At 44.0% G+C, this 25,627-nt stretch overlaps 1 protein-coding gene across 3 annotated transcripts in view; it reads left to right on the top strand.

Annotated features, from left to right (window-relative positions):
- The window catches only part of Usp43 (ubiquitin specific peptidase 43), a 61,403-nt gene that overhangs the window by 16,314 nt on the left and 19,462 nt on the right, over positions 1-25,627 (top strand). Inside the window, exons 3-12 of one of the 3 annotated variants that reach the window (XM_031352886.1) lie at positions 2,570-2,673; positions 6,706-6,798; positions 8,275-8,410; positions 11,587-11,722; positions 13,182-13,317; positions 16,416-16,527; positions 21,386-21,489; positions 23,457-23,534; positions 24,352-24,478; positions 24,599-24,932. In XM_031352886.1, coding sequence (XP_031208746.1) covers positions 2,570-2,673; positions 6,706-6,798; positions 8,275-8,410; positions 11,587-11,722; positions 13,182-13,317; positions 16,416-16,527; positions 21,386-21,489; positions 23,457-23,534; positions 24,352-24,478; positions 24,599-24,932 — 1,360 coding nt within the window. Of the gene's footprint in view, positions 1-2,569; positions 2,674-6,705; positions 6,799-8,274; positions 8,411-11,586; positions 11,723-13,181; positions 13,318-16,415; positions 16,528-21,385; positions 21,490-23,456; positions 23,535-24,351; positions 24,479-24,598; positions 24,948-25,627 lie in introns of all 3 variants that reach the window. The other 2 variants (XM_031352885.1, XM_031352887.1) reach the window with 2 other exon arrangements.

The raw sequence follows: 25,627 nt of genomic DNA, 5'->3' as shown, positions 1-25,627 counted from the left end.
GTCTGTCTGTCATCTATCTATCTATCTATCTATCTATCTATCTATCTATCTATCTATCTATCTACCTATCTATCTATTGATCTATCTATCTGTGATGGTTACTTTTATATCATCTTGATATAAACTAGACTCATCTGAGAGGAGAGAACCTCAACTGAGAAGTTGCCTCACTAAGATCAGGCATTGGGCAAGCCTATAGAATATTTTCTTAATTAATGATTGAGTACCACTCCTAGGAGAGTGGTCCTGGGTGCTATAAGAAAGCAGGCTGTACAAGCCACAAGGAGCAAGCCGGTAAGCAGCACTCCTCTGTGGCCTCTGCATTAGCTCCTGCCTCCAGGTTCCCACCTGGTTTGAGTTCCTACTTTGGGTCCCTCAGTGGACTGTGACTTGGAATATGTAAGACAAATAAACCATTTCCTCCCCAAGTTGCTTTTGGTCATGGCATTACACCAAAGCAGTAGTAACTTTGACTAAGACACTATTCATAAATGACTCTTCAACCCCTCAAAACATGTCTTCTATTGGCTGGATGCTATCAGGACTCCAATATTAGAATTAGGGAACTGCTCATACACTGGAAATGTAGTCCCCACACTGTGTCAATACTGGGAATGGATCCTGGGACCTCACACGCTAGGAAAGCAACTTCCTACCACCCAGCGCCAGCCTCCGCTCTGTTACTGGCATTTGGAAATAGGGTGGTGCTTTGGAAGGTAATTGACCCAGTAGAAATCACGAGAGTAGGGTGTATCCAGAGTGGGATTGCAGCTTCCTTCATAAAATGAGGAAGAGTTGATCTTCTCTCTGTTGTGAACTCAGAGGCCCAAAAAACTATGAGCTGGATCAGCTTTTCTGGATTCATTGTAAATTCTCAGTTTCCTCCAGCATAGTGGTGCAGGCCTAGAATTCCAGCTTTTGAGAGGTATAGGCCTGAAAACCAGAAGTCTTAAAGTTGGTCTTGGATCAAGAGTGAGTCTGAGGTCAACTGGAGTTATACAAGACCCTGCCTCAACCTTCTTATCCTACTACCTAAGACCCTACCTCAACAAATAAAGAAGTAAACAAACACAAAAAAACCCAAACAACAATAATAAAAATCAAGAAAGAATAAATTACTCAGAAAATGGACTAAGGTAAAAGCTACTGAGCAAGTAAACTATTTAACTGGATTAGAAAAGTTGAATGTATTAGCCACTTGTGTCATCCCTGTTAGAAAATACCCATCAGGAACAATTTAAGGGCTCACGGCTCTGCTCATGGTGACACAGAAACAGAGATAACTTGTTCAAGGCCTCCAAGCACCACAAATTGGCCTGGGAGATAGATACTCAAACCGCACACATACACATGAACAGCGTTACATTATAGCTTTGTGTTGGAGATGCTTTAAAAAGTATGCCTAGCTGGAGATGTAGCTCAGTGGTAGAGCTCTTGCCTAGTATGTGTGAGGCCCTGGGCATGATCCCCAGTATGCCAAGGGTGGGGTGGGTGAGAAAGAGAACATGTATAAAATGACTCCTTAGGGTAGTGAGAATAAAACACATTGAGAAATTGAGATACAATGCTGTCAGGAGCATTGTATGTCTGGCCTTATATAGACGCTTAGATATTTACTACAGCTTTTGTTATGAGTTGCTGTGCGTGGAATGGCACCCTAGACAACCTTCAGTGTGTTTTTTTTGTGTTGTGGGAACTTCATAAGTAATTACTTCATAAGTAATTATGTCCCCTGTCTGGTATGGAGTGGACAGAAAGTAAGGATAACTAGGAAACATGGGAAGCTGGAGCAGCTCACACTGGGAGTAGCAGCCTTTCAGGGGAGACGGTGGACACTGGAGTAGGCCAGAGCCTTGAGGGAAGAAGGGTGAACGATGACCTAGAAAGATATATTTAGGATGCAGGGATTTAGAACTGCTGTTTACAGATGTGATTAAGAAAGTTGATTTAGGGTAATTAACTTGGATTATCCAGTTGGTCTCTTAGCACAATATTGAGTGTTGTTATAACAGGCAGAGGGAGTTTAGAGACCACAGAGGACAAAACAGTGTAAACACAGAGCAGAGAGTGTTATTGAAGAGGCTGAACCAGAGTACAATATGATGTGGCCACAAGGCAAGCAATTCCAGCAGCAGCCAACTGAATCTAGAAAAGACTAGGAGAGGACTCCTGCCTAGAATCTATGGAGGCGGTGGCACTTGTCAACACTTTCCTGTAGACAATTGATACCTGTTATGGATGTACCTGAGGCCCCAGCAGGACATAGGTGAAGAGCAGTGCTTTCACCCCAGGGTGGAACCAGGCCGGGAGTGTGTGTGAATTCTCCTTATGGTCATCCTTGAGTTCTGCGTTCTACATGTGTGTACACCCTTTCTCAGGGGTTTGGGCAAATGGAAGATTGAAAGAGCACTGAGTAATGGTGAACCAGTGTAGAAGATCTTAGCTCTACAGGGCGCAGGAAGGGATAATATGGGCATTAGAGCAAGGCAGTGGGCTCTGTGGCCTGGAAGCAGCCCTGTGACCTAATGTGGACAGGATATCATCGGATCTTTTCCCTGTTCCTTTGCAGCTGCCCCCAGAAGTGAGTAAGCTCTCAGAGGACCTCCGGCCATCTGCAGCTCCTCCCTCCTTAGGCCCCAGCTTTGTGCAGAGCCACTTTCAAGCACAGTACAGGTAAGATGGCAGTGTGCTTAGAGTGTGGCCTCCAGGAGCTGTGCACGAAGGCTACCTGTATCTCATTGTCCTTGACCCTGCACAAGGAAACAACAAAACACTTGAGTTCCCTTCCCTTTCCTGTCTTAGCACCAACTAATCACTCTCCTGTTGTCTCCAACCTTGAGGTTTCCTTCTTTTTCTTCTTGGCTTCCTGGAATGGCCTTCTGCCCTCCTTTAAAGGAGTGGCTGGAAGATGGCTCTGCAGAGCAGGAATGTGGTGGCCAGGATAAACCATCCTGTAGACACAGTGAAGCTGGGGAGACTCTTCCCGTTTGCTTGGCATGGCCAGAGAGCTCAGCTGAGTTAGTCCCTGTGAGCTCAGCTCAACATGGTAGATTTAAAAATCATCACATGGCCTTTGACTTCAAGAAGCATGCACTGTGGATATTTCTATATGAGAGTATGAATATTTATAAGAATCATGGTGTTTAGTGAAAATACCTGCATCAACAAGACTTCAAAGAAGAGACCTTAGCTCTAGACTGTTTTGCTTTATGTGTCTTTTCATGAGTTTTGCTAGCTGAATAGAGTCACATGGGTGGGAACATACTCAGCAAAGATGACTGTAGCCTCTAAGGTGGGAATGAGCACAGAGTTCAAGATTTAAGGGAAGCCATTGGATGCAGAAAACCTCTCTTGGGTGAGATGTCCACATATGTATGTTTCTAACATCGGGTTTAGGTTCCACTTTTTAAAGGGTGGAGCAAAACCAAAATTGAATATGTGAGCGGTATGCTGATTTGACACGTGTCTATAATGTACAGTATCATGTTAAGTATATATGTATCCTCAAATGTTCATCATTAGTTTATGGTGAAATCTTACAAAATCCTCTTTTGTAGCTTTTTATTGATTGCATGATATTCAGTCATCTTTAATCACTCCACCTGTGTGGTTGAACAGAGGACTTGTTGCTGCTTGTGGGTTAGTGCCCATTGGTCAGCACTTCCCCATCCATCATCCCTTTTCCCTGGTCTCTGGTAATTGCCATTCTACCCTTAACTTCCCTGAAAGAGTTTTAGAGTCAATGCGTACCATTTACATATGATTTGATAACACATTTTATCTTTTATATTTTATGTGAAAATATTTGTACTTATGTTCCACATGAAATATATGTGCTATCATATATAAGGTAATATGTAATTATATATTTGTAATAAAATATGCTGAATAATATAAATGGTATGTATTATATTTATATAATTTAGTATTACTGCTTTTTGAGGAGTTGGGGATTGACTCAGGATTTCATACATGCTAAACAAGTAACCTACCACTGAGTGACATTAATAATAAATATTAATGTGCTTAAGTATATTTTATTTAATAATCTCTGTGTGTGTTTGTGGGTACTTGTACATGTCTACATGCAGAAGTCAACTTTGGTGGTGTTCCTTGGTTTTCATTGGTTTGGTTCTTTTGTTTTGTTTTTTTAAACTTTTAGATAGTATCTGCCATTGGTCTGGAGCTGGCTAGTTAGGCTAGGCTGGCTGGCCCGCCCCAGCATCCACCTTGTCAATGGTGAGTTTACAAGGGCGTGGCATCTGGCTTTTTATTTGCATACTGGGATCAAACTCCGTTTCTCCTGCTTGTACAGCAAGCAGTTTACAAACTGAACTTCTCCCCAGCTCTTGTTAGTAGTCACCCTTCCAAGAGTCTGCGAGATTAGAGAGGCACTGGGGCTTCATGCTGGGACTCACAGGAAGTACAGAAGCAGCTCTGCCCTCAGCAAGTTCTTTGAAGCCTGAGCCCCGCCTTAGCTTACTCCCCTCTGTTGCTTTCCTGTCTCCTGTTTATTTGCGATTGTTTGTGATCCATTTGGTTGCACTGAGCCAGGCTTTCTTGTTCCTTCAAATGGATTCCGATGTCTGTCCTTGTGGATGTTGCCTTAAGCCATTTCTAGCAGCACTGCTCTCTGGTCTTGGCGACCGTCCCTTTTTCCTTTGCTTTGCTGTGTCTCCTGAGGTCTCCTATTGTGAGTTTCTTTTCTTAATTACTTCCCTTCAAGCAGGTGACATTTAGTCTTTTAGAATCCCCCAGTTTCCAGCTGTGTATTTTTATACTTTCTGGGGGACTTTTATTCTTTGTCTTTGATCTGGAGGGTTGACTTAAAACTTCTCTGATTAAGGATTTGCATTATTTTCAGCAATTTTGGAGGGAATGAATAGGCAGGGACCGCCACCTTTGAGGGTGGTTGGTCAGGAGGCCCATGTAGTGTTTGAATTCTTTGGAGCTACTTTCTTAGGGGAGCAGGGGCCCACCCTCTGCTCCAGGGAGAGGACCACGAGGAAGCTGCTGGAGCTACTGTGGAGTGCTTCTCTTCTGTTGCTGAGAGTACTGGGTAGTACAGAGCTCTCCAGAGTGAGCCTAAACTCTGTGTGGATAGTTGTCAGCTGTAGTGTGAGGGCTGGGAATTGAACTGGGGTCCTCTGGAAGAGTAAAAATACTCTTAACCACTGAGTCATTGTTCTAGCCCCAATCTTAAATCCTGTCTAGGTGTGTGTGTAGGGAGTGATGTTAGACAACAATTCCGCGCCCCCCCAACAACATCTTGAATAATAAGAGCTAGGGACCTGAGAAGTGGAAACTTGGCATTAGATGAGGAAATCAGGAAGGCTTCTTTTCAGATGGAACAAAGAAGGGAGTGACAAGAAGTCTACCAGTCAAATCACTGGGATAGGTATTCCAGGCGGGGAGCCGCAGAGACAAGGTGCCTAAGTGGGTAATGATCTGTGTAATTTAAGGGCTGGGAGGGCAAGTTTAAGGAATAGAAAGAACTAATCGCAACGGCCAATGCCTGTCATCCCAGCACTTAGGCTGAAATGGGGATTGCTATGCATTCAAAGTCAACTAGGGCTACATAGTTAAACAGGCCAGCCTGGGCTACAGAAAAATACTTTCTCTCTCAGAAACAGACAAACAGAAAACAAACAAGCAGGCCATGGTGGCTACCCGTCAGTGGCAAGAGGACAATGAGGTGGGGGCTAGGTGGTGGGCAGGGACTGGTATGGAAGAATTTCAGTGGAAGAGTGGTTTCAGTGGTAGGGCACAGGAGGAGCTTTTTTAATCTAAGCATTATTGGTGGGTGTTTTTTTGGGGGGAAATTGAGGGTGCTTTGAAGTGTATGCTAGGTTCCTGACTTTACGAGGGGTGGATGGGTCTTCAGGGCTGGGTTTCTCAGGAAGTGATAGTTGAGTCGGTCAAATGTTAATAATGATCTATAGTGCCTTTCCAGTAGATTTCTGGTCTATAAGAGTACAAGAGGTATTTGCGCTGGTGACGGCTGAGAATACCACTTTGAGCCAGAGAGCCTGTCATGTAGAGAAAATGTTGACAGGACGCCTGTGCAAGCAAGGGCTTTTGAGGTACGAGACGTGATTTTCTGCAGTGGGATGGATGGGGGCAGCTCCAAGATGATGTATTGAATGGTCATCATTTGTCTGTTTCCAAGGGGGGGGGTATGGATGCTGTCGGTCTCCTTTATGAAGCTGGGGGTAATAATGGGAAGTTGTCATTCCTGAACACTTTTATCTCCCAAAGAGAAAATCTGGTACCCAGTGAGTAGTCACTTTCCACTTCCTTCCCCCCAGCTTCTAGAAACCACTGATTTGCAGTACATCTCTTTGGTGTTTCCTATTCTAGATATCTCATATAAGGAGAATGAGATCATAGGTCTGGGTGTTTCTTGGTACTTGACATAATATTTTCAAGATATTGGGATTCTGTTTCTTTTTACGGCTGAGTTGTATTCCACAGTGTAGGTGTACCACATTTTGTCTACCCCCTTATCTTATCTCTGGTTGTTGCCCACTCTGAGTCTTGTGCAGGATTGCAGGAGCATTCACATGAGAGTGATCATTGAACCCATGTTTTCAATTCTGCGTGAAGCTGCTGGAAAGGAAGTGCTATAGTCATTCTATGGAGACTTTTGAGGTCTTTCAAACTACTTAGTGTGATGATGATTCATCTCTGCTCTTGCCTTTACAGGTCTTCCTTGACTTGTCCCCACTGTCTGAAACAAAGCAACACCTTCGACCCCTTCCTGTGTGTGTCCCTTCCCATCCCCTTGCGCCAGACGAGGTACGTGAGTGTCCTGAGTGCTGTGGCATGCCCACTTTACTTGACCCCTCTTTCCTCTTTTCTGAGAAACTTCTGTTCCTGAATCTGCCTTTTTTTCACTTAGCATTTCTGTAAGACTGGTCATACTGTCAGGCGACACTCAGTTAATGGGCAATTAAAGAGAAAGGAGTGTCTATTCTTCAGCTGACAAACAGGATGCTTGTGTGTGTCCATGCTGAGTCCACGCAGTGTCCTGTCTTAGGTCTCTGGCCCATTCAGGAGCTGGCACAGCCCCCATTTCAATCAGACATCTGTTACTACATGTTCTTCCCTGCCATGTCTCAAAATCCTGCTCCTTCTTTATAAAGGTATGGGAAATGTTTCTTTTCTATCTTTCCTATTTATTATTTATTTATAGACAGAGTCTCATTCTATAGCCCATCCCTCTGCCTCAGCCTCCCAAGTTCTGTGTCTGTAGGCATGAACAACCACACTTGATTATAGGGACATTATTTCATGAAGGAGGAAAGAAAGGGAAAGAAAAAAAAGGGTTGTTTGGTACAGGTGAGGAAAAACTCGGTGTTGGGGTGAGAAAGCAGTGGATTGCAATGTCTAAAAGCAAGGCCTGGCAGTGCAGTCTCTTTCCCAGAATCCCATCTTGCTATCAACACAACTGGCCAGGCCTGTGTCGTGGACAGTGACTGTGGGAGCCAGTGCAGGCCTGGAGGTGGAGGTGTTTCTTCATTGTGTTCCCATCTTGTTCTGTCCTATCTCCTCCCCTTCCTATCCACACCTGTATGCTTAGGATCTCGAAGAACACAAGACTTCTTCACAAAGCCGCACATGACAGCCGCACCTCCATCTGCTCAGAACTTCTGTGCTGTCTGTGTCATACATAACAGTAACATGGGTTATATCACCGTTGATAGAATCAAAATGTAGGCTGTGACTGAGGAGTCTCCGTTGTGCAGTGGTTAAAGCAGTGACCCTGGGGCAGACTTCCCAGCTTCTAATTCCAGCTTGTGACTTGGCTAATTACCACAGCACAGCAGTCACTGTCCCTCAGGAGTGAGCTCTGGGGACTGTGAGGGGAAGCAAAAGCAGAGGCCGGAAAGGAAAATTTCATTGAGGGCAAAATGACCAGTAGGGTTGATTTCTTCTAAAATAAGCAGCTTGGCTGTTTTGTTTTACAAAATGCAGAGCTTTCTTTGTTTGTTTGTTTTAAATACTATCTGTTTACTGGTGTTAGTCATAAGCTCAGAGGGATCAGAGATCTATATAGTGTGATTTCTACTCAAAATGCTTTTATGTTTAACCGTCTGGAAAAGCAGTTTGGGAGATTTGGCTCTCTCCTGCCACCTAGAGACCGGGCACCTAAAGTGCAGGAACCTAACTAGCAAACTGTGTTGAAGGGCTGAGCCTGTCCCCATGGTCCACGGTGTTGGTGACTCTTTCCTTCAGTCCTTTAAGAATTTTGGCTCCATTTCTGTTTTCCAGATTCTTGAGTGTCACTTTGGTGTTCCCCTCTAAGAGCCAGCGGTTTCTGCGTGTTGGCCTGGCCGTGCCGATCCTCAGTACGGTGGCGGCCTTGAGGAAGATGGTCGCAGAGGAAGGAGGCGTCCCTGCAGAGGAGGTGTGCTGGAACGGCTGGGGCCTGGCCATTGGATGACAGAATGCTGACTGGGCCAGCTGCCCAGGCTAATGTGTGGTTCCCAGATGACTCCAGCATGACTCACTGGCTTCTATTTGATTAGTTGTCCCTCTGTGTCTGTGGTGACCCGGCCTTGACTTCTCCCTGCACATTACTCAGGGTGACCGCAAAGAGACACTTTGCAGTTCAGAAGGTGATGGTAATTGTGATCCAACAGCAGCTAACCGGTCATGTTTACTAAGTGTGGGCACTGACCTATGGTGGTTTTCTCCATTTCTCCCTCCCTCCCTCCCTCGCTCCTGACATAAGTTCTCACTACATGATTCTGACTAGCCTGGTGTGTGTGTGTGTGTGTGTGTGTGTGTGTGTGTGTATATATATATATATATATATATATATATATATATACACACATATACCTATATATGTGTATGTGTGTGTGTATGTATATATATGTCTCTCTCTATATATTTTTATATATGTATATGTATATATGTAATTCCAGGGTGGCCTTAAATTCCTAGCCATCCTTCTGCATCGGCCTCCCCGGTGTTGAGAAATAGATGTGCCACAATGCTTAGCTTATCTCATGAGTTAATCTTGTCCACTCTTATAAAGAAGATATTACAGAGATCTTCATATTGGAAGTAAGGAAAAAGGTTCAGAGGGATCAAGTGAATGGTCCAAGGTCACACAGCAAGGAGGTGGCTAAGCTGAGGTGGGAACGCATGTGGTTTTATGCTTTTCCACTTCTGAGAATATCGGCTGGGTCCTAAAGGCATGTTCTGTGAGATGCAGATATTGAAGGTTTGTGATAGGAGAGGAGATGAGAAGGTGGACAACTGTTCTGCTGTCTTAAGACTGTTTCCTTTGTAGCCCAAGCTGGCTTTGACCACCCGACCTTCCTGCCTTGGGCTCAGCATGTACCACCAAACCTGTCTTTGATTTATTTATTTATTTACTTATTTATTTAGACAGCATCTCATTCTGTGGCTTAGTAGGCATGTACCACCAAACCTGTCTTTGATTCATGTATTTAGTTGTTAATTAATTACTTAATTTTTGAGACAGGATCTTCTCCCTCTGTAGTTTAGACTGACTCTGGAAGTGACTCTGAAGCCCAGGCTGGTCTCACACTCTTGGTAACTCTCCTCCCTCAGCCTCCTGAGTGCTGGGGTTACATGTGTGAGCTGCTAAACCTGGCTTAATTTGCTTCCTAAGGAGTCCTGGTGAAGAATTGGCTTTACCATGCCCCAAGGACCCCTGTGACATGTTGGGATAAAAGTGATACAGTGACACGCAGCATGGCAAAGATGAGAGGCCACATGAGTTTCCTAGTTGCTGTGACCAAATACGTGGCAAAAGGCAAAGTCAAGGAGGAAGGGTTCATTTTGGCTTTGAGGGCTACATTGTAGCTGGTCATTGCTGGGGGGGGCGGGATGGGCAGGGGTGAGGCAGCTGGTCACACTTCTGTCTGCAGTCAGGGAGCAGAGAGAGATGAATGCTGGTGCTCAGCTTGCCTTCTTTGCATTCTGTCCAACCCCAGGCTCCTGGCTGGTGCCATTCACATTCATGGTGGGTCTTCATCTTCAGTTAAACCTTTCTAGAAATATACCCATGGGCACTTGCAGCTTTGTTTCCGCAGTGATCCTAAATCCAGTCAGTTGACAGTGCAGACCAACATCACAGGACAGGATACACAGTCTGATTGGAACTTAAGCATCCCTCTTGATATTTTAATTTCTTTGATTGGCATGTTTGTCTATGGCAATGGAAGCATCTGGGTGTATTTATTCTATGTCTTGTAACTTAGGGTGCAAATATTAATTTATTTTAATTTTTACTAAAAATCTGGTGTGAAAAATGAGTAAATTCTAATGTTAAATTTTCTCAAACCAACACAAAGATCTTGGTTCGATGCTTCAGTTTTCTTACATCTTTTTGATTTAGATATTACTACAGATAGTAGCCAGGTGTTGATGGCTCATGCCTATAAGCCAGTGTCTGCGAGGCTGAAGAGAGTGGATTGCTGCAGATGCCAGGCCCGGCCAGCCAGGGACATATACTGAGAACTTATCTCAACCTTGACCCTGACCCTCTTACAAAACATTATTGTAGATAGAAAATAGTAGTTCTTATTGTTCCAGAGTATAATATCCGCCCCCCCCATACTTGTAGTTAAACATGGTTTCACAATGTTATGGTGAATGGCTAGTGATGAATGGCCAGTAAAGTTTTAAATTTAATGTTTATGTAATTAGTAATACTAATTACTACTTACTTTGGTTCATTTCCTGTTTGCAACTCAAAATTTTCTTCTGGTTACACTGTTTTGTTTTGTTTTATTTTTGTTTTTTCGAGATAGGGTTTCTCTGTGTAGCCCTGACTGGCCTCAAACTCAGAAATCCGCCTGCCTCTGCCTCCTAAGTGCTGGGATTAAAGACGTGCGCCACCACTGCCCGGCACATTGTTTTTCTTGTTTTATTTTTTGAAGCCTGAAATATATCTTTTACAAGAGAACTTCCCAGCTGCTGTGCCTCACATGGGCACTGTGAGATCTGAATATCCAGATGCTGGACTGGTTTCCAGGGAAGCCAGGTCTCTTCCTTCCTGTAGTGTAACCATCTTCATGTGTCCCATGAACATGTTTTTCAGGCTTGACATGTGAGAAAAACTAGTTAACACCATTTTGAACCCCTCTTAATGGAACACTGTTCATGGAAATCAGTTTTTATCCTATTTGTGCTATGGTAGGTTAGTTAGGTATAAAACTTTAGACTTTTTAAATTTTTTGTGTGGTTGCAGTTAAAATGTCTGTGGTTAATCTAATTATGTTTGCTATATTTATATTCTATGATTTAAAATATGTAGACACTTGGAAGGAAAGGAGAAATAAGTTTAAAGGCTGAGTTATTTTTTAATTTTATGTTTAGTGTGTGTGTGTATGTGTGTGCACGTATGTGTGTATGCATACATATGGAGTTCAGAGGACAACATGCAGAAGTTGGTTCTCTCCTTCCATCATGTGGGCTCCAAGGATCAAACTCAGGTCATCAGGCTTGACAATAAGCTCCTTTCCCCACTGAGCCATTTCGCCGGCCGTTTTTGAATTCTTATCTAGTGGGTTATTTTTGAGAAAACGATCCGTCTCATCTCAGGTGATCTTGGTTGAACTGTATCCCAATGGATTCCAGCGGTCATTCTTTGATGAAGAGGACCTGAATACCATTGCAGAGGGCGACAATGTGTATGCTTTTCAAGTCCCTCCCTCACCCGGTCCCAGGACGCTCTCAGGTACAGTAGTGCCTTACATAAGTTGTTTGGGCCAGCATGAGTGAGCGTGGGGGCGTGTCTTCTCAGGGTGCTAAGGCAGAAAGACTTTAATGCTTGCAAATGCTAGGCTCATTTCTTCTGTAACTTACCTGCAGAGGGTTGATATTAAGAAATCTCAGTGAGTATTAGAATCACCCAGAGGGCTACTTAAAACAGACTCCTGGGCTCCGAATTTCAGATTCAGAGGGCCTGAGGGGGAGCTTGAGAATCTGCATGCCAATCACGGTCCTGGAGGTGCTGATGCTGCTGGTCCAGGGACCACACTCTGAGAATCATTGCTTAGCAGGAGGTGCTGGAGTCGGTCGGGACTGTTAACAATTCACAGCCCATGTCTGGAGTCAAATTTCTACCAGTTGAGCTGTAGACAGGCAAAGAGATTAAGCAGTATATTAATCTCTGGCAGGTAAACTTGATCTTTTTAAAAAAGCTAACTTCCGTTATGTATCAGTGTACATTTTAGCACCATCAGCCAGTTTAGAAAGCCATGTTTAAAGACCCCACTGCAGCATGCAGCAGCCCCCACTTAACTCCCAGGTTCCCCTTTTGGAGTTTCTGTTACCTACACCACCTGTCCTCAAAAAACATTAAATGAAAGTTTTCAAAAGTACCCATTGCTAATGTGTATCTCTGTTTTGTGGTCAAACTCAGCAGAGACTTACACATGCTAGTCACACACATGCTAGTCAGACAGCTGCTCTACCTGTGCCCCAGCCCCACAATTGATGGATATTAAGTAACCTTTATGATAGTAACTCATTACCATTTTACTTATTACTTATTGTTACTATTCTCCCACTGTGCCTAATTTACAAATGAAAATTTATTTATCATAGGTATGGATAGCAGGAGAAAGCATAGTATTGTAGGGTTGGTAATGTGCATGGCCACACCTCAAGTGAATCCTGTGCTCTGAGCCTATGTCCTTAGGTAGCCCAGTCAGTGAGCTGTGAGAAGCAGATGTTTGATGTTCTCTGTGTTAACAGGAGAATAGTGGGCCATGTAATCTGGAACAAAATACTGATTGACCTTGACTGTGTTATAACCCAGGGAAGTAAGTCCTCATTTCAAATTTAATCATGGGTAGCACATATTTTCCTTGAGAAAAAAAAATTAGTATTTCAGAACTGATTAGAACTAGAAGCCCTCTCTTTTGTCCCCAGTAGAGGATGCTCTTAGGTTCTCTTAGATGGAGACATAAAAGCAACTCAGGTAATTTCAGGTTGCTTTTCAGATTGCTTTTGAAATTTTCTAATCAAACTCAGGCCCATCTTTTAAAATTATTGGCTGACTAAAACCGCAAAATCATATGTATATAAATTTTGTATGCCAGGTGCCGGGAGCCCCACCATCTCCCTTCAAAGTCCCCCAGTGTCCTTCCCCCAGTGGTGACTGGATGCTCTGGTGTCATTCTCTTCTCCAGCCCATCCATCTGGTCTGTCAGTGTCACCGCGCTTGGCAGTCCGTGACAGCCAGCGATTCTCTGGGCCTCTCCACAGCGAGAACAAGGTGGTCATCCTCTTCTGTAACCTGGTGGGGTCAGGGCAGCAGGCGAGCAGGTGCGTGAATCTCCTTCCTGTGTTCATGTAATGACTGGGATTTGTAGACCTGTTGTTGCCACCCCTCCCTTTCTCCTTCTCTCCTTCCCTCTCTCCCTCCCTCCTTCCCTCTCTCCCTTCTTCTCTTTCTTCATCTCATATAGCCCAGGTTGGCCTTAAATTCACTTTGTAACCAAAACTGCTCAGGACTCGTGATCTTCCTGTCTCTTTCTCCCCAGTGCTGGGATTACAAAGTAGGCGACCATACTGGGCTCTAGACTTGGATTCTATCTAGAATAATTCTAACTTAATAAAATAAGTTTCTATTCCCATTGTTAATAAAGTAGAAGATGAGAGCAGAGTGCTTTTGAGCAAGAGGATTAGCTGTAATTGCCTCGAGCAGATGGCGACACCATCCTTAATTAAGCACCAGAGGTTTCCTGTTAATTGCAGGAGCAGTGGTGATTGTCCGCACCACTACTACTACATATCTCTTTACGAGGGCTAGCGGCAGCCATCCAGTGCGGGAAAACTGGCTACAAGAGGAAAGTGAGGCGTGGGTGTGCACACCTGTAATCTCCATTATTCTGGAGGCTGAGGCAGGAGGAATTATGAGGCCAGCCTTGGTTGACTATGTAGCAAGTTACAGGTCAGCATGAGTTACATAGTAGATGGGTCACGAGGGGGAAATAAAAAGGTGGAGGGAAAGGAAATAAAACCCAGCACTGTTTGTAGTTTGACAGTTTGTCTGGAAGACATGAGCTGGAACATGGTTCAAACTAATAAAAGGGTTCAGGAGAGTGATTGGTTATATTATAAATAGTCAAAAAAAGACAACTTTTTGATATAGTCAGATTAAGTGTCTTAAAGGAAATTGTGACTGTTTGGTTGACAGATGATGACCCTGATTTGATCATTCTACAGTATGTGCATGCATTGAAACATTGCAGTGGACCTTGTAAATGTGTATATTGATCATGTGCCAGCTAAAATCAAACGAAGTACTTAAAGAAGTCTGGGGGATGGAGAAATGGCTTGTGCCTAAGAATCCTTGCTGCTCTTAAAGAGGACCTGCTTTGGCTCCTAGGATCCCATGGTGGCTCACAACCATTTGTAATTCCAAGAGGATTCGTTTTGTCCTATGCTGACACTAGGCATGCCTGTGGTGTACATACATGTACCCAGGCAAAATATTCATACTCACAAAATAAAATAAACTTTAAAAGACAGAGAGAGAATTCTGATGTGGCCCAGTGCTGTAGTGAGTGCTTAGTATGTACAAGGCCCAGCTCTATATAACAATACAAAATAAAAACACAGGAGAATCCCTCTGAGAGAGGCTTAGATTGATGGAAACAGTTCTAAGAGTTATCTGGGATCGTAAAGTGGTAGGAGTAACTGGAAATATGGGGGTTAGGGAGAAGGATAGATGGCAACAACCACAATGCTGCTGCCACTGCTGATGTTTTTTTGAAATAGGGCCTTACTCTGTAGCCCAGACTAGCCTTGAACTCCCTGTGTAGCTCAGGCTGGCCCCAAATGCATAATCCTTCTGCCTTAGCCTCCTACTTACCTCCTAGAATCATAGGCACATAGTGTGATATACAGCTCAATAAAAATTTAATTGTTAAAATATTATGGTATGGATAAAAGAATATGAAAATAATCACAGAGCCAAATAGGCCAAAGTATCTTTAGATGTTTACTATATAATAAAATGAGATATATTTCATAGTCCTGGGGATGGATGCATTATCCAATAATTAAGGCTGACCAACTTGCTTTTTATTTTAAAACAATCTTTCCTCTTGCTGTAAATTTTTACATATAAATTCCAAATGAATTAAAAATGTAATCACAGAAAAGTTATCCTAAAAGCAGTGTAGGTGAGCACGCTGGCACTTCCCTGGGTGAATCCCTTTCTCAACAAAGCAGACAAAACAGAGAGAAAACCAACATAGATATTTATGTCTTTGAGTAGAAGAGGCTGTTTTTATAACACATGAAACAGGAGGCCATGGAAGAGGAGGCTTATGTTTCAAAAAATTAACATTTTTAAACCGAAACCAAATGTAAAAACTTAAAGGCAAAAGAAAATGAGGGAAAATACGTAGTTCTTGTGAGACTGAAGGATTCACCTCAGTCACGGAAAACCTAGCTCTCACTCAGATGAGTCCACAGAAGCATATGCCTGCGGTAAAAGATTCAGTGTCATTGGCAGCGAGGACATTCTAACTTAAGTAGCAAGATTCTATTTTAGTTCCTCAGAATCTGCACTAGTCGTTCTGAGCAAGAACAAAGCAACTTATTCGTCAAGATGGTAAAACAAAAAGCCAGCTCTTTATCCAGGGACCTGAGTAGAGGTGCTTGCTTCCCTGGTAAACTGCCATGGCTTTTCTGTAGGGCATTTTGGTGGTAAGTAGCAATGGCTTTGCCTTTCTATTTCTAGAGCTTCCATCCTTAGAGGACAACTGGTCACACATAGTGGAGGGTCTGTGTCTAAGAATATGTGTAGTTTCTGCCATAAGAGCATTGTTCAAATAATAACAAACTGGAAGCCACTCAGAATGCTTCACAGCACAGGACTAGCTTGAGGAGCTGCTCTGTCCGCTCAGTGGCTGCACAGGGCCCTTCCCCGTTCAGACAGGGGCCTTGAGGTTTGTGCTCAGTCTTACTAACATCAATTCAACAGTTTTGCATTATCTAGTCAGATCTTCTCATAGCCAGGGTGTCTGTGACAGAGCTGGGGCCCCTAGGGACATCCTGTGCTCACCGACAAGCCTACTGCTGGACATTCAGTGGGTTGGGATGTGGAAAACTTCCCAGTAATGAGAACATTACTGAGATAGGACATGGATGGACAGTGTTGTCATCTGGATGCCCTGCTCTCATTCCCTTCCTCTGTTCCCTGGTGCGGGAGCTCATCCCTTGGAATAGTTTGCGCTGCAGCTTATGTATGTGTGTAACATATATAAGCAACTGGCAACTCCATGTTGTACTTGAGCCAAATACAACTAACTGTTCACTAATCCATTGGGGAGGAACCAGAGCAACGCCAATATCCATGAGTCTTGTTGGATTTTCCTCTGCAGAAATGACTTGGTTCCTTGGATTTTCAGGTTTGGACCACCGTTCTTGATACGGGAAGAGAGAACAATCTCCTGGCCCCAGCTTCAGCAGAGTATTCTCAGCAAGGTTCGCTGTCTCATGAGGAGTGAGATCGCTGCCCAGGTCTGTGTGCATGTGTGTGTGTGTATGTGTGTGTGTGTGTGCATGTGTGCATGCATGCATTTGGGTGTATGTGCATGTGTGCTTGTGTGCAGTATGTGTGTACTTGTGTGGCATTTATGTGCAAACAGTTACCATTTTGTGGCTTTGTAGTGTTTTCACCTCTGATATTAGGAGACAATTTCTACAAGGACCACTGAAATAAAGAGTAACATTTGGGTCATTATTCTCAACTTCTTGTTTTTATGGCTTGCCATAGTTTTCTTTTTCTTTTTCTTTTTTCTTTCTTTCTTTTTTTTTTTTTTTTTAAGTTTTTCAAGACAAGGTTTCTCTGTGTAGCCCCGGCTGTCCTGGAACTCACTCTGTAGACCAGGCTGACCTTGAACTCAGAAATCCGCCTGCCTCTGCCTCCCAAGTGCTGGGATTAAAGGCATGCGCCACCACTGCCCGGCTTGCCATAGTTTTCACTAGGGGCTGACACATAGTAAATGGTAGCTTACACGTGTAGATAAAAATTTGAAGATACTTAATAAGATTTTCCTTTTTTCCCCTCCTCACCCAACCTTCTCTTTTGAGACAAGGTCTTACTTTGTAGTCCAGGCTGGTCTTGAACTTGTAATAATTCTCCTGCCTCAACTTTCCCAAGTTCTGAGGTTACAAGCATGAGTTACCACCCCTGGCTTGAAACAGAATTTCTTTTTATTTTTAATTTTTTTTAAAATTATTTTTATTTATTGACTTATTGTATGTGTTTATGTGTATGCTCATGCATGATGCACATGTGGAGGTCAGAGCACTGCTTCTGGGAATTGGTTCTCTTCTTCCACCAGGTGAGTGTGGAAGGTATTTAACTCAGGTTGTCAGACTTGGCAGCAAGTTGGCCATTGAGCCATGTTGCCAGCCCCTGAGATGTAATTTCTGTAGAAAACTGATGGCTGATGAGACTAATGTCCATGAGTGAAATCTAGATAATAAAATAATTTTGTTTTGAGAAACTGAGTTTAAAAGCTCAAGGAGAAATGCCTTCTTGTCTTGTCCTCAAAAAATTTTAAGGAAGTTTAAAACTCATTGACTGTCAGCAAGCATAAAACCATCGTTTTACAGCTTCTGGGTCAAGAAATGCTCTGGCAGGGAAGGTGCTGTGATCTTCAAGGCTGTGCCAGTAATCTCTTGGTTTAGAAACTGTTTAATAAGAGCCTTTCAGTGGGGTTATACCAAACTGTTTTATATAGATAATCTCTCACGATGGCTATTTCTTCCTACTCAAAGACAGCTCTATTCATTTTGATTTAGGGTTCATACCAAAAAGTAACTTGTTAAAAACCTTCACTGTATTTGTCCAAACCTTTATGTCTAAAGGATTTGTTCGCTGTACTGAGGAGCCTGAATTAGAAGTGAGCTTCTCCACAAGTAGGTCAGGCTCCCTCGTAACAGTGGCAGCTGCCCCCCCCCCCAGGCTGTGTGCTATGGACTGTTAAAGGAGATGAGACCACTTTCATGTGGCTGTTTATTTCTGCTGCCTCTTCCTTCCTCAGCTGCTCCTGATCCTGTCCTTGTTGCGTGCATGTACCGCTTCTGTGCCCTTACAGTCTTTTGATGATAAGAACTAATCAAACCACCAGTGCAGGAAGCCTCAGCCTGCCGCCGGATCCTTTCTCTTGTTGGTGAACGTGATGTTGGGCATGATGTGCTCTAGGAATCACGTGCTCAGAATGGTTGCCAGGTTCTCAGGATAGCCCTCCTACTTAACCCATGCTGGTTTTAAAAAGTTGTTGTTTTTTTTACTTTTTTATTTATGTGTGTGTGCGCGCGCGCCTCCTTACCTGTATGAACACCACATGTGTGCACTGCCTGAGGAGGCCAGGAGAGGGCATCTGAGCCTCGGGAACTGGAGTTCCGGGCAGTTATGAGCTGTCTCATGGAGGTGCTGGGAACAGAATCTGGTTCCTATGCAAGGGCGGCAAGCGTTCTTAATCACTGAGCCATCTCTCCAGCCCCCAGCCTTAATCCTTCCAATATTGTGTCAAAGATTGGCTCCACGTGGCGGTAACTTGAAAAGCAAATATCCAGAGTTCTCAAAACGGAGCTGAAGAGATTAAACATAGTGAGCTTACGTTGAAGGTTCTAAAATGAATCGGCGTACCCTAGAATAGAGGACAGGAAAGTGCTTCTTATAAAAAATGAGCCATTTGCTAGAGAGAATTAATTTGCATGAATTGTGGAGAAAAAGACATTACTGAAAAAACATTTTTTATGGTCACTATTTTTTTTTTTTCAGAGACAGGGTGTCTCTGTGTAGCCCTGGCTGTCCTGGAACTTACTCTGTAGACCAGGCTGGCCTTGAATTCAGAAATCTGCCTGCCTCTGACTCCCAAGTGCTGGGATTAAAGGCGTGTGCCTCCACTGCCTGGCTATGGTCACTATGTAAACTTGGGGTGTATGCGATCAGCACTATTTCTTTATGCAGGGTTGGTTGCCTCCATATAGCTCTTGGGATCTGGTTAAGGGTGGCCTCTCTGTGCAAACAGCAAGGCTGAGTTAGGACTCACAAAGGAAACCTTTCTTTGTTTCTTTCAGATTAAAGTTAGCGTTCTTAGAAAGTGTACACCCTTCCATGGCCAATCTGAACCAAAGCCTCTGAGGTTAGCAGGCTTTCGGCCATTGATTTGGTCTGGTCAAAACCATTGATTAACCAAACACACTGTACATTTATCATTGGTGGATATATGAGGTTTTTGTCTTTTGACAATAGTCCCTGAAGTTCACTGTCTAGACCTGTTCTCAACTATCCTGATGCCACAACCCTATGGGAATAAAGCCATCCTACCTCAGGTATGATGGGAGAGTTGGAGAACTAGGGTTTTGGAGTTCCTTTTGACGATGCCTTTATAGCCTAAGCCTCTCTCATAAGACCCTGCCTCCTAATAGACTGCCATATGGACCAAGTGTTCATTGAAAACAAATGCAGGGAGATAAATGATTAAATTATATTCAAATAGAATGACCTTATACATGGCTCTAGCTTTGTCCTGCCTGTTGCTCCTTGCAAATGGCAGGTGCCACAGCCTCAGCACGATTGTCTCATTGTGGTTGGGGCCTTTGGTCTTCCAAAGTGCTGGACATTACTTTTCCCTGGAATTAGAAGGCTTTTCTCCTTTTTTGTTGCCAGACAGAATCTGACGTGTATCTCATGAATCTTACCCAGGATTTTAAGTACATATGCCTGCCATCAGCTTTAATTTAGGAAGGAAATGTTATTTTATTTTATTTTGATTGTAGCCAAGTTTTTGAGTGACAGCTTTAAAAACTAGATTTCTTCATTTGAATGCAGACTGCATTGATTTTTTGTTTTTTGGCAAAATATATAACTTAACCATTCATAAGTATATGTTAATTGGGTTTGCCATCCTGTATAATGATTACTGTACTCTCAATTTTTAAAATGATCCTCCTACAAAAACTCTGTATCTATTTCCATTTAACAGAATAACAGAATACTCTGTTCCATTCTCATTAGCTCCATAGATCTGCAGCATATGCCAGATTTCCCTCCACCCCTAGCTCTTAGTGTGCCTAACATGGACCTCAGGATCTTGCACACAGTAAAGCTTTCCCAAACTTAGAAGTTAAGGCTGAGGGTAAGGGCGATGAGTTACTACCACAAAGATGGTAGATTTCTTGCGTTCTGTGATACGTGTGTGTGTGTATGTGTGTGTGTGTGTGTGTGTGTGTGTGTGTGTGTGCGCGCGCGTGCGTGCGTGCGTATGCGTGTGCGTGTGTATGTTTCTGGGGTCAGACCCAGAGTCTGCTTAGAATGTACTCTCTACCACCAAACTGTACCTCCATCCCAATCCTTCTTTTTTAAGCCATTTTGAAATTAAGTTGTGCATACCCACTGCATTTCATTTACCTATTTATCTGTTACCAATATGTGGGTTGTTCCCACTTTTTGACTATATGGAACAATGTTATTGACCATGAGTTTGGAAATATCTCTTGAAGTCCCCACACTTTCAAGTTTACCTACATTTACAGGAGTAACGTTAATGGGCCAGATGGTAGCTGTAGGCACAACCTTTCGAGAAACTCTGAGTTGATTTCCATTGCACTGTTTTATATTCTTACCAGTTGTGCATGTGGGTTCCCATTTCTTCACATCCTCCCCAACACTTACTCCTCTCCCCTTTCAGAATTAGAATATAGATGGAAATATAATTGTTCTGGTGGGTTTAAATGATGGCTCATTGTGGTCTTGGTTCATTGGTTCACAAATGGTAGCAACCATCTTCTGTTACATTTTAGTATTTACATGTGTTAGAGAAGCATGTATTTAGGTCCTCTGGCCAGTTTTGAATTGGGTTATTTGTCTCACTGATTTTTTTTTTTTTTTTTTTTTGGAGGCATCTATAGTGTAAGTGTATCTCTGTAAGACTTGCTTTACTTTCAGAGCTAGAATATCAGCATGTGTATGAACTTGCTTTTACACAGCTGTCTTTTTTGTGATGGTGATAATCCTGTCCGTAAAGAAAGTTGAACTATTTATCAATAATTGACTAAAAATTGATTTTAATTTCTATTTATTGTATCAGTATCTATATGCTAAACACTCATTTTTACGTATACCATGTTCATTGCATGTGGGGTTGTGTTCAATAGATCAAGGATGGCATTATATCACCCTATTAAAAGACTGAATCTTCAAAACAACAAAGGCTTTGTATCTCTCTATTTCAAATACCAGTTATTAAGGGAATGTTCAAAATACTATAGAGAGCTTTTGATTAATTTATATGTCAGAGGGTCAGTTGCTCTGCCACAGGGACTACATGATAAACTGTTGCCTCTGGTTTTGTCATGGCAGGACCTGGGGACTCTGTTCTCCATCCGGGTTGTGGGTCTGTCCTTGGCCTGCAGCTACTTATCTTCACAGGACAGCCGGCCCCTTTGTCACTGGGCAGTTGACAGGTAAGGAAAGAGGCAGCTTGTGCTCTTACTGAGCCAGGTTTACAGAAGACTACATAACAATAAAATTACTGATAATGCTAATCATTCTTTATTAGTTCCTCTCTAGTACCAGCTACCTTGTTGGGTCTTTAGACACATTTTGACACTTTTTAAAAACCTTATGTCCAAGAATGGCCACTTCAAAGATGAGGGAACAATGAGACTACCAGAGGTCAACTTGCTCATACTTACACAGGTGGTGACTGGAGAAACCCGAGTCTGCACCCAGATTGGTCTAACTGATGCACCCACCATGTGGTTAGGTCATGCTTCAGACCCAGGTGGGATGAGTGTCCCCTTAGAGCTGGGTGTGAATGCTGTAACTGTAATCATAAGTCCTAAACTGTAGGTTTATGGGTTGTAGACTAGGGCTGAGGCATAAAGCCTCAGTGGCTGACAAGACTGTGCCTCTGACGTCATGATGCTCCACATGCCTACTCACATGTGCTTGTCACAGTGCAGTCTTGTGTAGATGTCTTCATGGCTGACACAATGTCCATGGGGTGATTTTGCCCTCTGAATTAGTAATCTGATACTTTGTTGATATTCCTATAGAGCATAGTCCACAGTAAGGTTCTCACTTGGTCAGCTTGAGCTGCTAGTCTGAAATATAGAGGTAGACCAGAAGTCTCCCTCGAGTATCCCATTTATACACTCCTTAGCTGGTAAGTTAGGGAAAGAGGAGCTGTGTCAGTCAGGACCTGCTTTGGTCTAACAGGAAAAGGAAGTACTAGGGAAGAAAGGTCCTTGTGGCATTTGGTGTTGGAGATGACAGTTAATTCCTCAACATGTCTTCTCCAGCCTGGATCCAGCCTATATTAGTCCTTATCAGTCCATGACAGGAACTTGAGAGGAAACACCTAAGTGGAAGGATAAAGTAATGCAACATACATTGAAAAGAAGGAATGGTTGTTGTACTTGTTATGTGCACTCTTATGGAGTGTGTGCATTCTCATCACACTGTGTGAAGGTTCTGTAAGTCCAGAACTTTCTATTGAATGTGGGTGACAGTCTTGTCACAAATCCTAACCAATATTCTGAACTTGGCCACTACTATTCTTCTTGATTCGGGGTAAAACTTCCTACCCTTCACTTCCTTTCTCTTGCTTTTCTGAAATGAGTGGAGCCCCAGATGTTGGGAGGAGTAAAGTTCTACTCACTGAGATTTTTTTTTTACACATTGGAGGGTTTTTAAGACTTTGAGTGGTGTGGTTGGGTTTGCAACGGCTCCTTCTGTGTTGCTTTGGGCAGGGATGTTAGTTCTCCTGGGGCTTCATCAGTACTGGCTTTTTGTGTGAGATGCTCACTCGGGTGTTTGTCTGACTTTGTGGTGATGTGACCAAGTCCCTGACAGGAACACCTTCAGGGAAGGGAAGATTTACTCTGTCTCATGGTTTCAGTCCATCACAGCTGGCTCTGTTCTGGGACCTGTGGTGAGGCAGAGCATCACATGCTAGGGAAACTTCTTTACCTCAGGTTTGTCAGGAAACAGAGATACAGGAAGTTAGAGATAGGATACTCCCCGTGACCCACCCCCAGTGACCTACTCCAGATAAGCTTCCCTATTAAAGAATGTCACCAGCTGGTGGTGTGAGCATGTGGGAGACCTTTCATATTCACACCATGGCAATGTGTCTTGTAGACACTGAAGAGGTAGTGGTGCCTTCAGTAAAGCAGTTAATTGAGTCCTGGTAGCTAGAAGGCTTTAGAGCTCCCATCTCCTGAGAATATCAGTGAAAGGGCTTTACGAGGTAGGCAGAGAACTAAGGCCTTCAGTGGACTTAGAAACTTTCAGTGTGATTTAAGGTCATTTTTGTGGTGTTTTTGTTTGGAACCTCTGCCAGGGAGGAGGAGGAAAGCTGACTGCTGAGCCCTGAGAGCTGTGGGAAGGATCTATTTTCTAATAGGCTTCTTCATTCTCTCCTCAGGGCTTTGCACCTCAGGAGGCCAGGAGGCCCTCCTCATGTCAAGCTGGCTGTGGAATGGGATAGCTCTGTCATAGAGCGGTGAGTTAATACAATTTTATTCCTGCAGAGCTTTGTTAGAATAGGCCTCTCTGCCCATAAAGTTTTCCTGGATCTAGAGTTTTGCCTAATTAGAGTGTAAGAGGCTGCACACACACTTCAAGATAATGGACGTCATTCCTCTGAGAGAACTTACAACTATCTTTTTAAATAGCCATGATGGGCATAGTGACCTTGATGGGGTCAGTGGGGGTGTTAGGTGTAGTATATGCTTGGAACCCTCAGCCTGGGCCATTCACTGCTCAGAGCACTTATTTCCAATAAGCTATTGGTTTCATCTTCATCCCATACTACGTGGAAGGACTATGAGTTGCCTAGAGTTGAAACTGAGATGCACAGAGGTTAAGCAATGCCTGTCCCATGGCTCATGCACACAGGGGGTTTGAACCCAGCCTGGTTGGCTTGACTCTGGGCTCATCACTTTACTTGGCTGCCTCTCATAGCACCTCAGCACATCAGCCAGACTTTGTAAGAGGCCATGTTGCCCTGACCCGCGGGGTGTTCAACAGGGTCCTAGGGCAGGGGAGAGAGAGAGTTTCAATCCATCAAGTACTACTTCCTCTCTTGCCAGGTACTAAAGCTGGTGCTAAGTTGGGTAAGCCTAGGACTTGATTCTTTGAGGGGCTGGTCGGAGAGACAGGTGATTGATTCCCTAAAAATATGTGCAAAGTCAGAGGTGCAGGAAGTTTTAGGAACCCACAGGAAGGGTAACTTTGCCTGCCCAGGTTTTCTGTAGAGGCAGTTAGATCCTTCTGGGAGGGAGAGAGCTCTGAATGCTGTGCCCTCTCATCCCATCCAGCCTGTTCGGGAGCCTCCAGGAGGAACGGGTCCAGGACGCAGATAGTGTGTGGCGGCAACAGCAGGCACACCAGCAGCCCAGCTGTACCCTAGACGAATGTTTTCAGTCCTATACCAAGGAGGAGCAGGTCTGTCCCATTCCGCCTCCCCCACCACGCCACTCCCTGGCTGTGAGGAGAGCTAGTTGCCTTGTGTTGGGTTGTCTGTGTGCTGTGATGGCCTCACAGTCTTGATGGCTTCCATTCCAGCTGGCCCAGGATGATGCATGGAAGTGCCCTCACTGCCAAGTCCTCCAGCAGGGTGTGGTAAAGCTGAGTTTATGGACTCTGCCTGACATCCTGATCATCCATCTGAAACGGTTCTGTCAGGTGGGAGAGAGAAGGAACAAGCTCTCCACACTGGTGAAGTTCCCACTGTCTGGACTCAACATGGCTCCCCATGTAGCACGGAGGAGCACCAACTCCAAGGCAGGGCCTGGCCCTTGGTCCTCCTGGAAGCAGCCGATCTGCCTCCCCACCACCTACCCGCTAGACTTCCTCTACGACTTGTATGCTGTCTGTAACCACCATGGCAGTCTGCAAGGTGGGCATTACACAGGTGAGCCTTGCCCTGCCTCTCTGTGTGCAGCAGCCATTGCCATGGGACTTGGCTCTAGCCAGAGCCTCAAGATATCCCCAGAATTGGTGCTCCTTGAAGGCCAGCACTCTCTCTATTCACTGTGGCTGGTTTGTCACCCACGGGGGAAAATAGACAGTGCCCAGTCCTCTAAGAAGCTGGTGTTGACTTAGACCGAGTGATGCACTAGGATGTTCGTAATACCTGGTATTTTCAGGCATGTCAAATATGGGATGGTAAAGTACCAGAACCAGGATGTGATGTTTGCCCTCATTCATGACACAACACAGGGAGTCTTACTAATTAGATTGGCATCCCTTTATGTCGTGAGGCGCTTTTAATTTCTGCTCACCCGAGTCATTTAGAAGCAGTAGACAAAGAGAGAAACAAACTGCCGAGCAACTCTCACAGTGAAGCCTTCCCTACGGGTGTTCTCGGAGATGGCGCAACTGACCACTTCTTGACCGGCGCTGTTCCTTCTGTCCCATCTTGGTGATCGCAGAAGCCTGTAGGAGAGCTGTCGGCAACAGCACTTCCATGTCCAGTGGGTACACAGTTGTGGAGGCTGAGCCCTGGGAGCCTCATGAGAGGCTTGGGATGTGGTCTCTGATGCCACCCTGCTAATACTGTGCCCTCGGAGAGAAAGAGGGAAACAAGGACTT

The sequence above is a fragment of the Mastomys coucha genome, unplaced genomic scaffold (genome assembly GCF_008632895.1).
Source record: "Mastomys coucha isolate ucsf_1 unplaced genomic scaffold, UCSF_Mcou_1 pScaffold5, whole genome shotgun sequence".
Taxonomy (NCBI): domain Eukaryota; kingdom Metazoa; phylum Chordata; class Mammalia; order Rodentia; family Muridae; genus Mastomys; species Mastomys coucha.
Note: the sequence above shows the minus strand (reverse complement) of the source record. Positions and strands in the feature narration are given on the sequence as shown.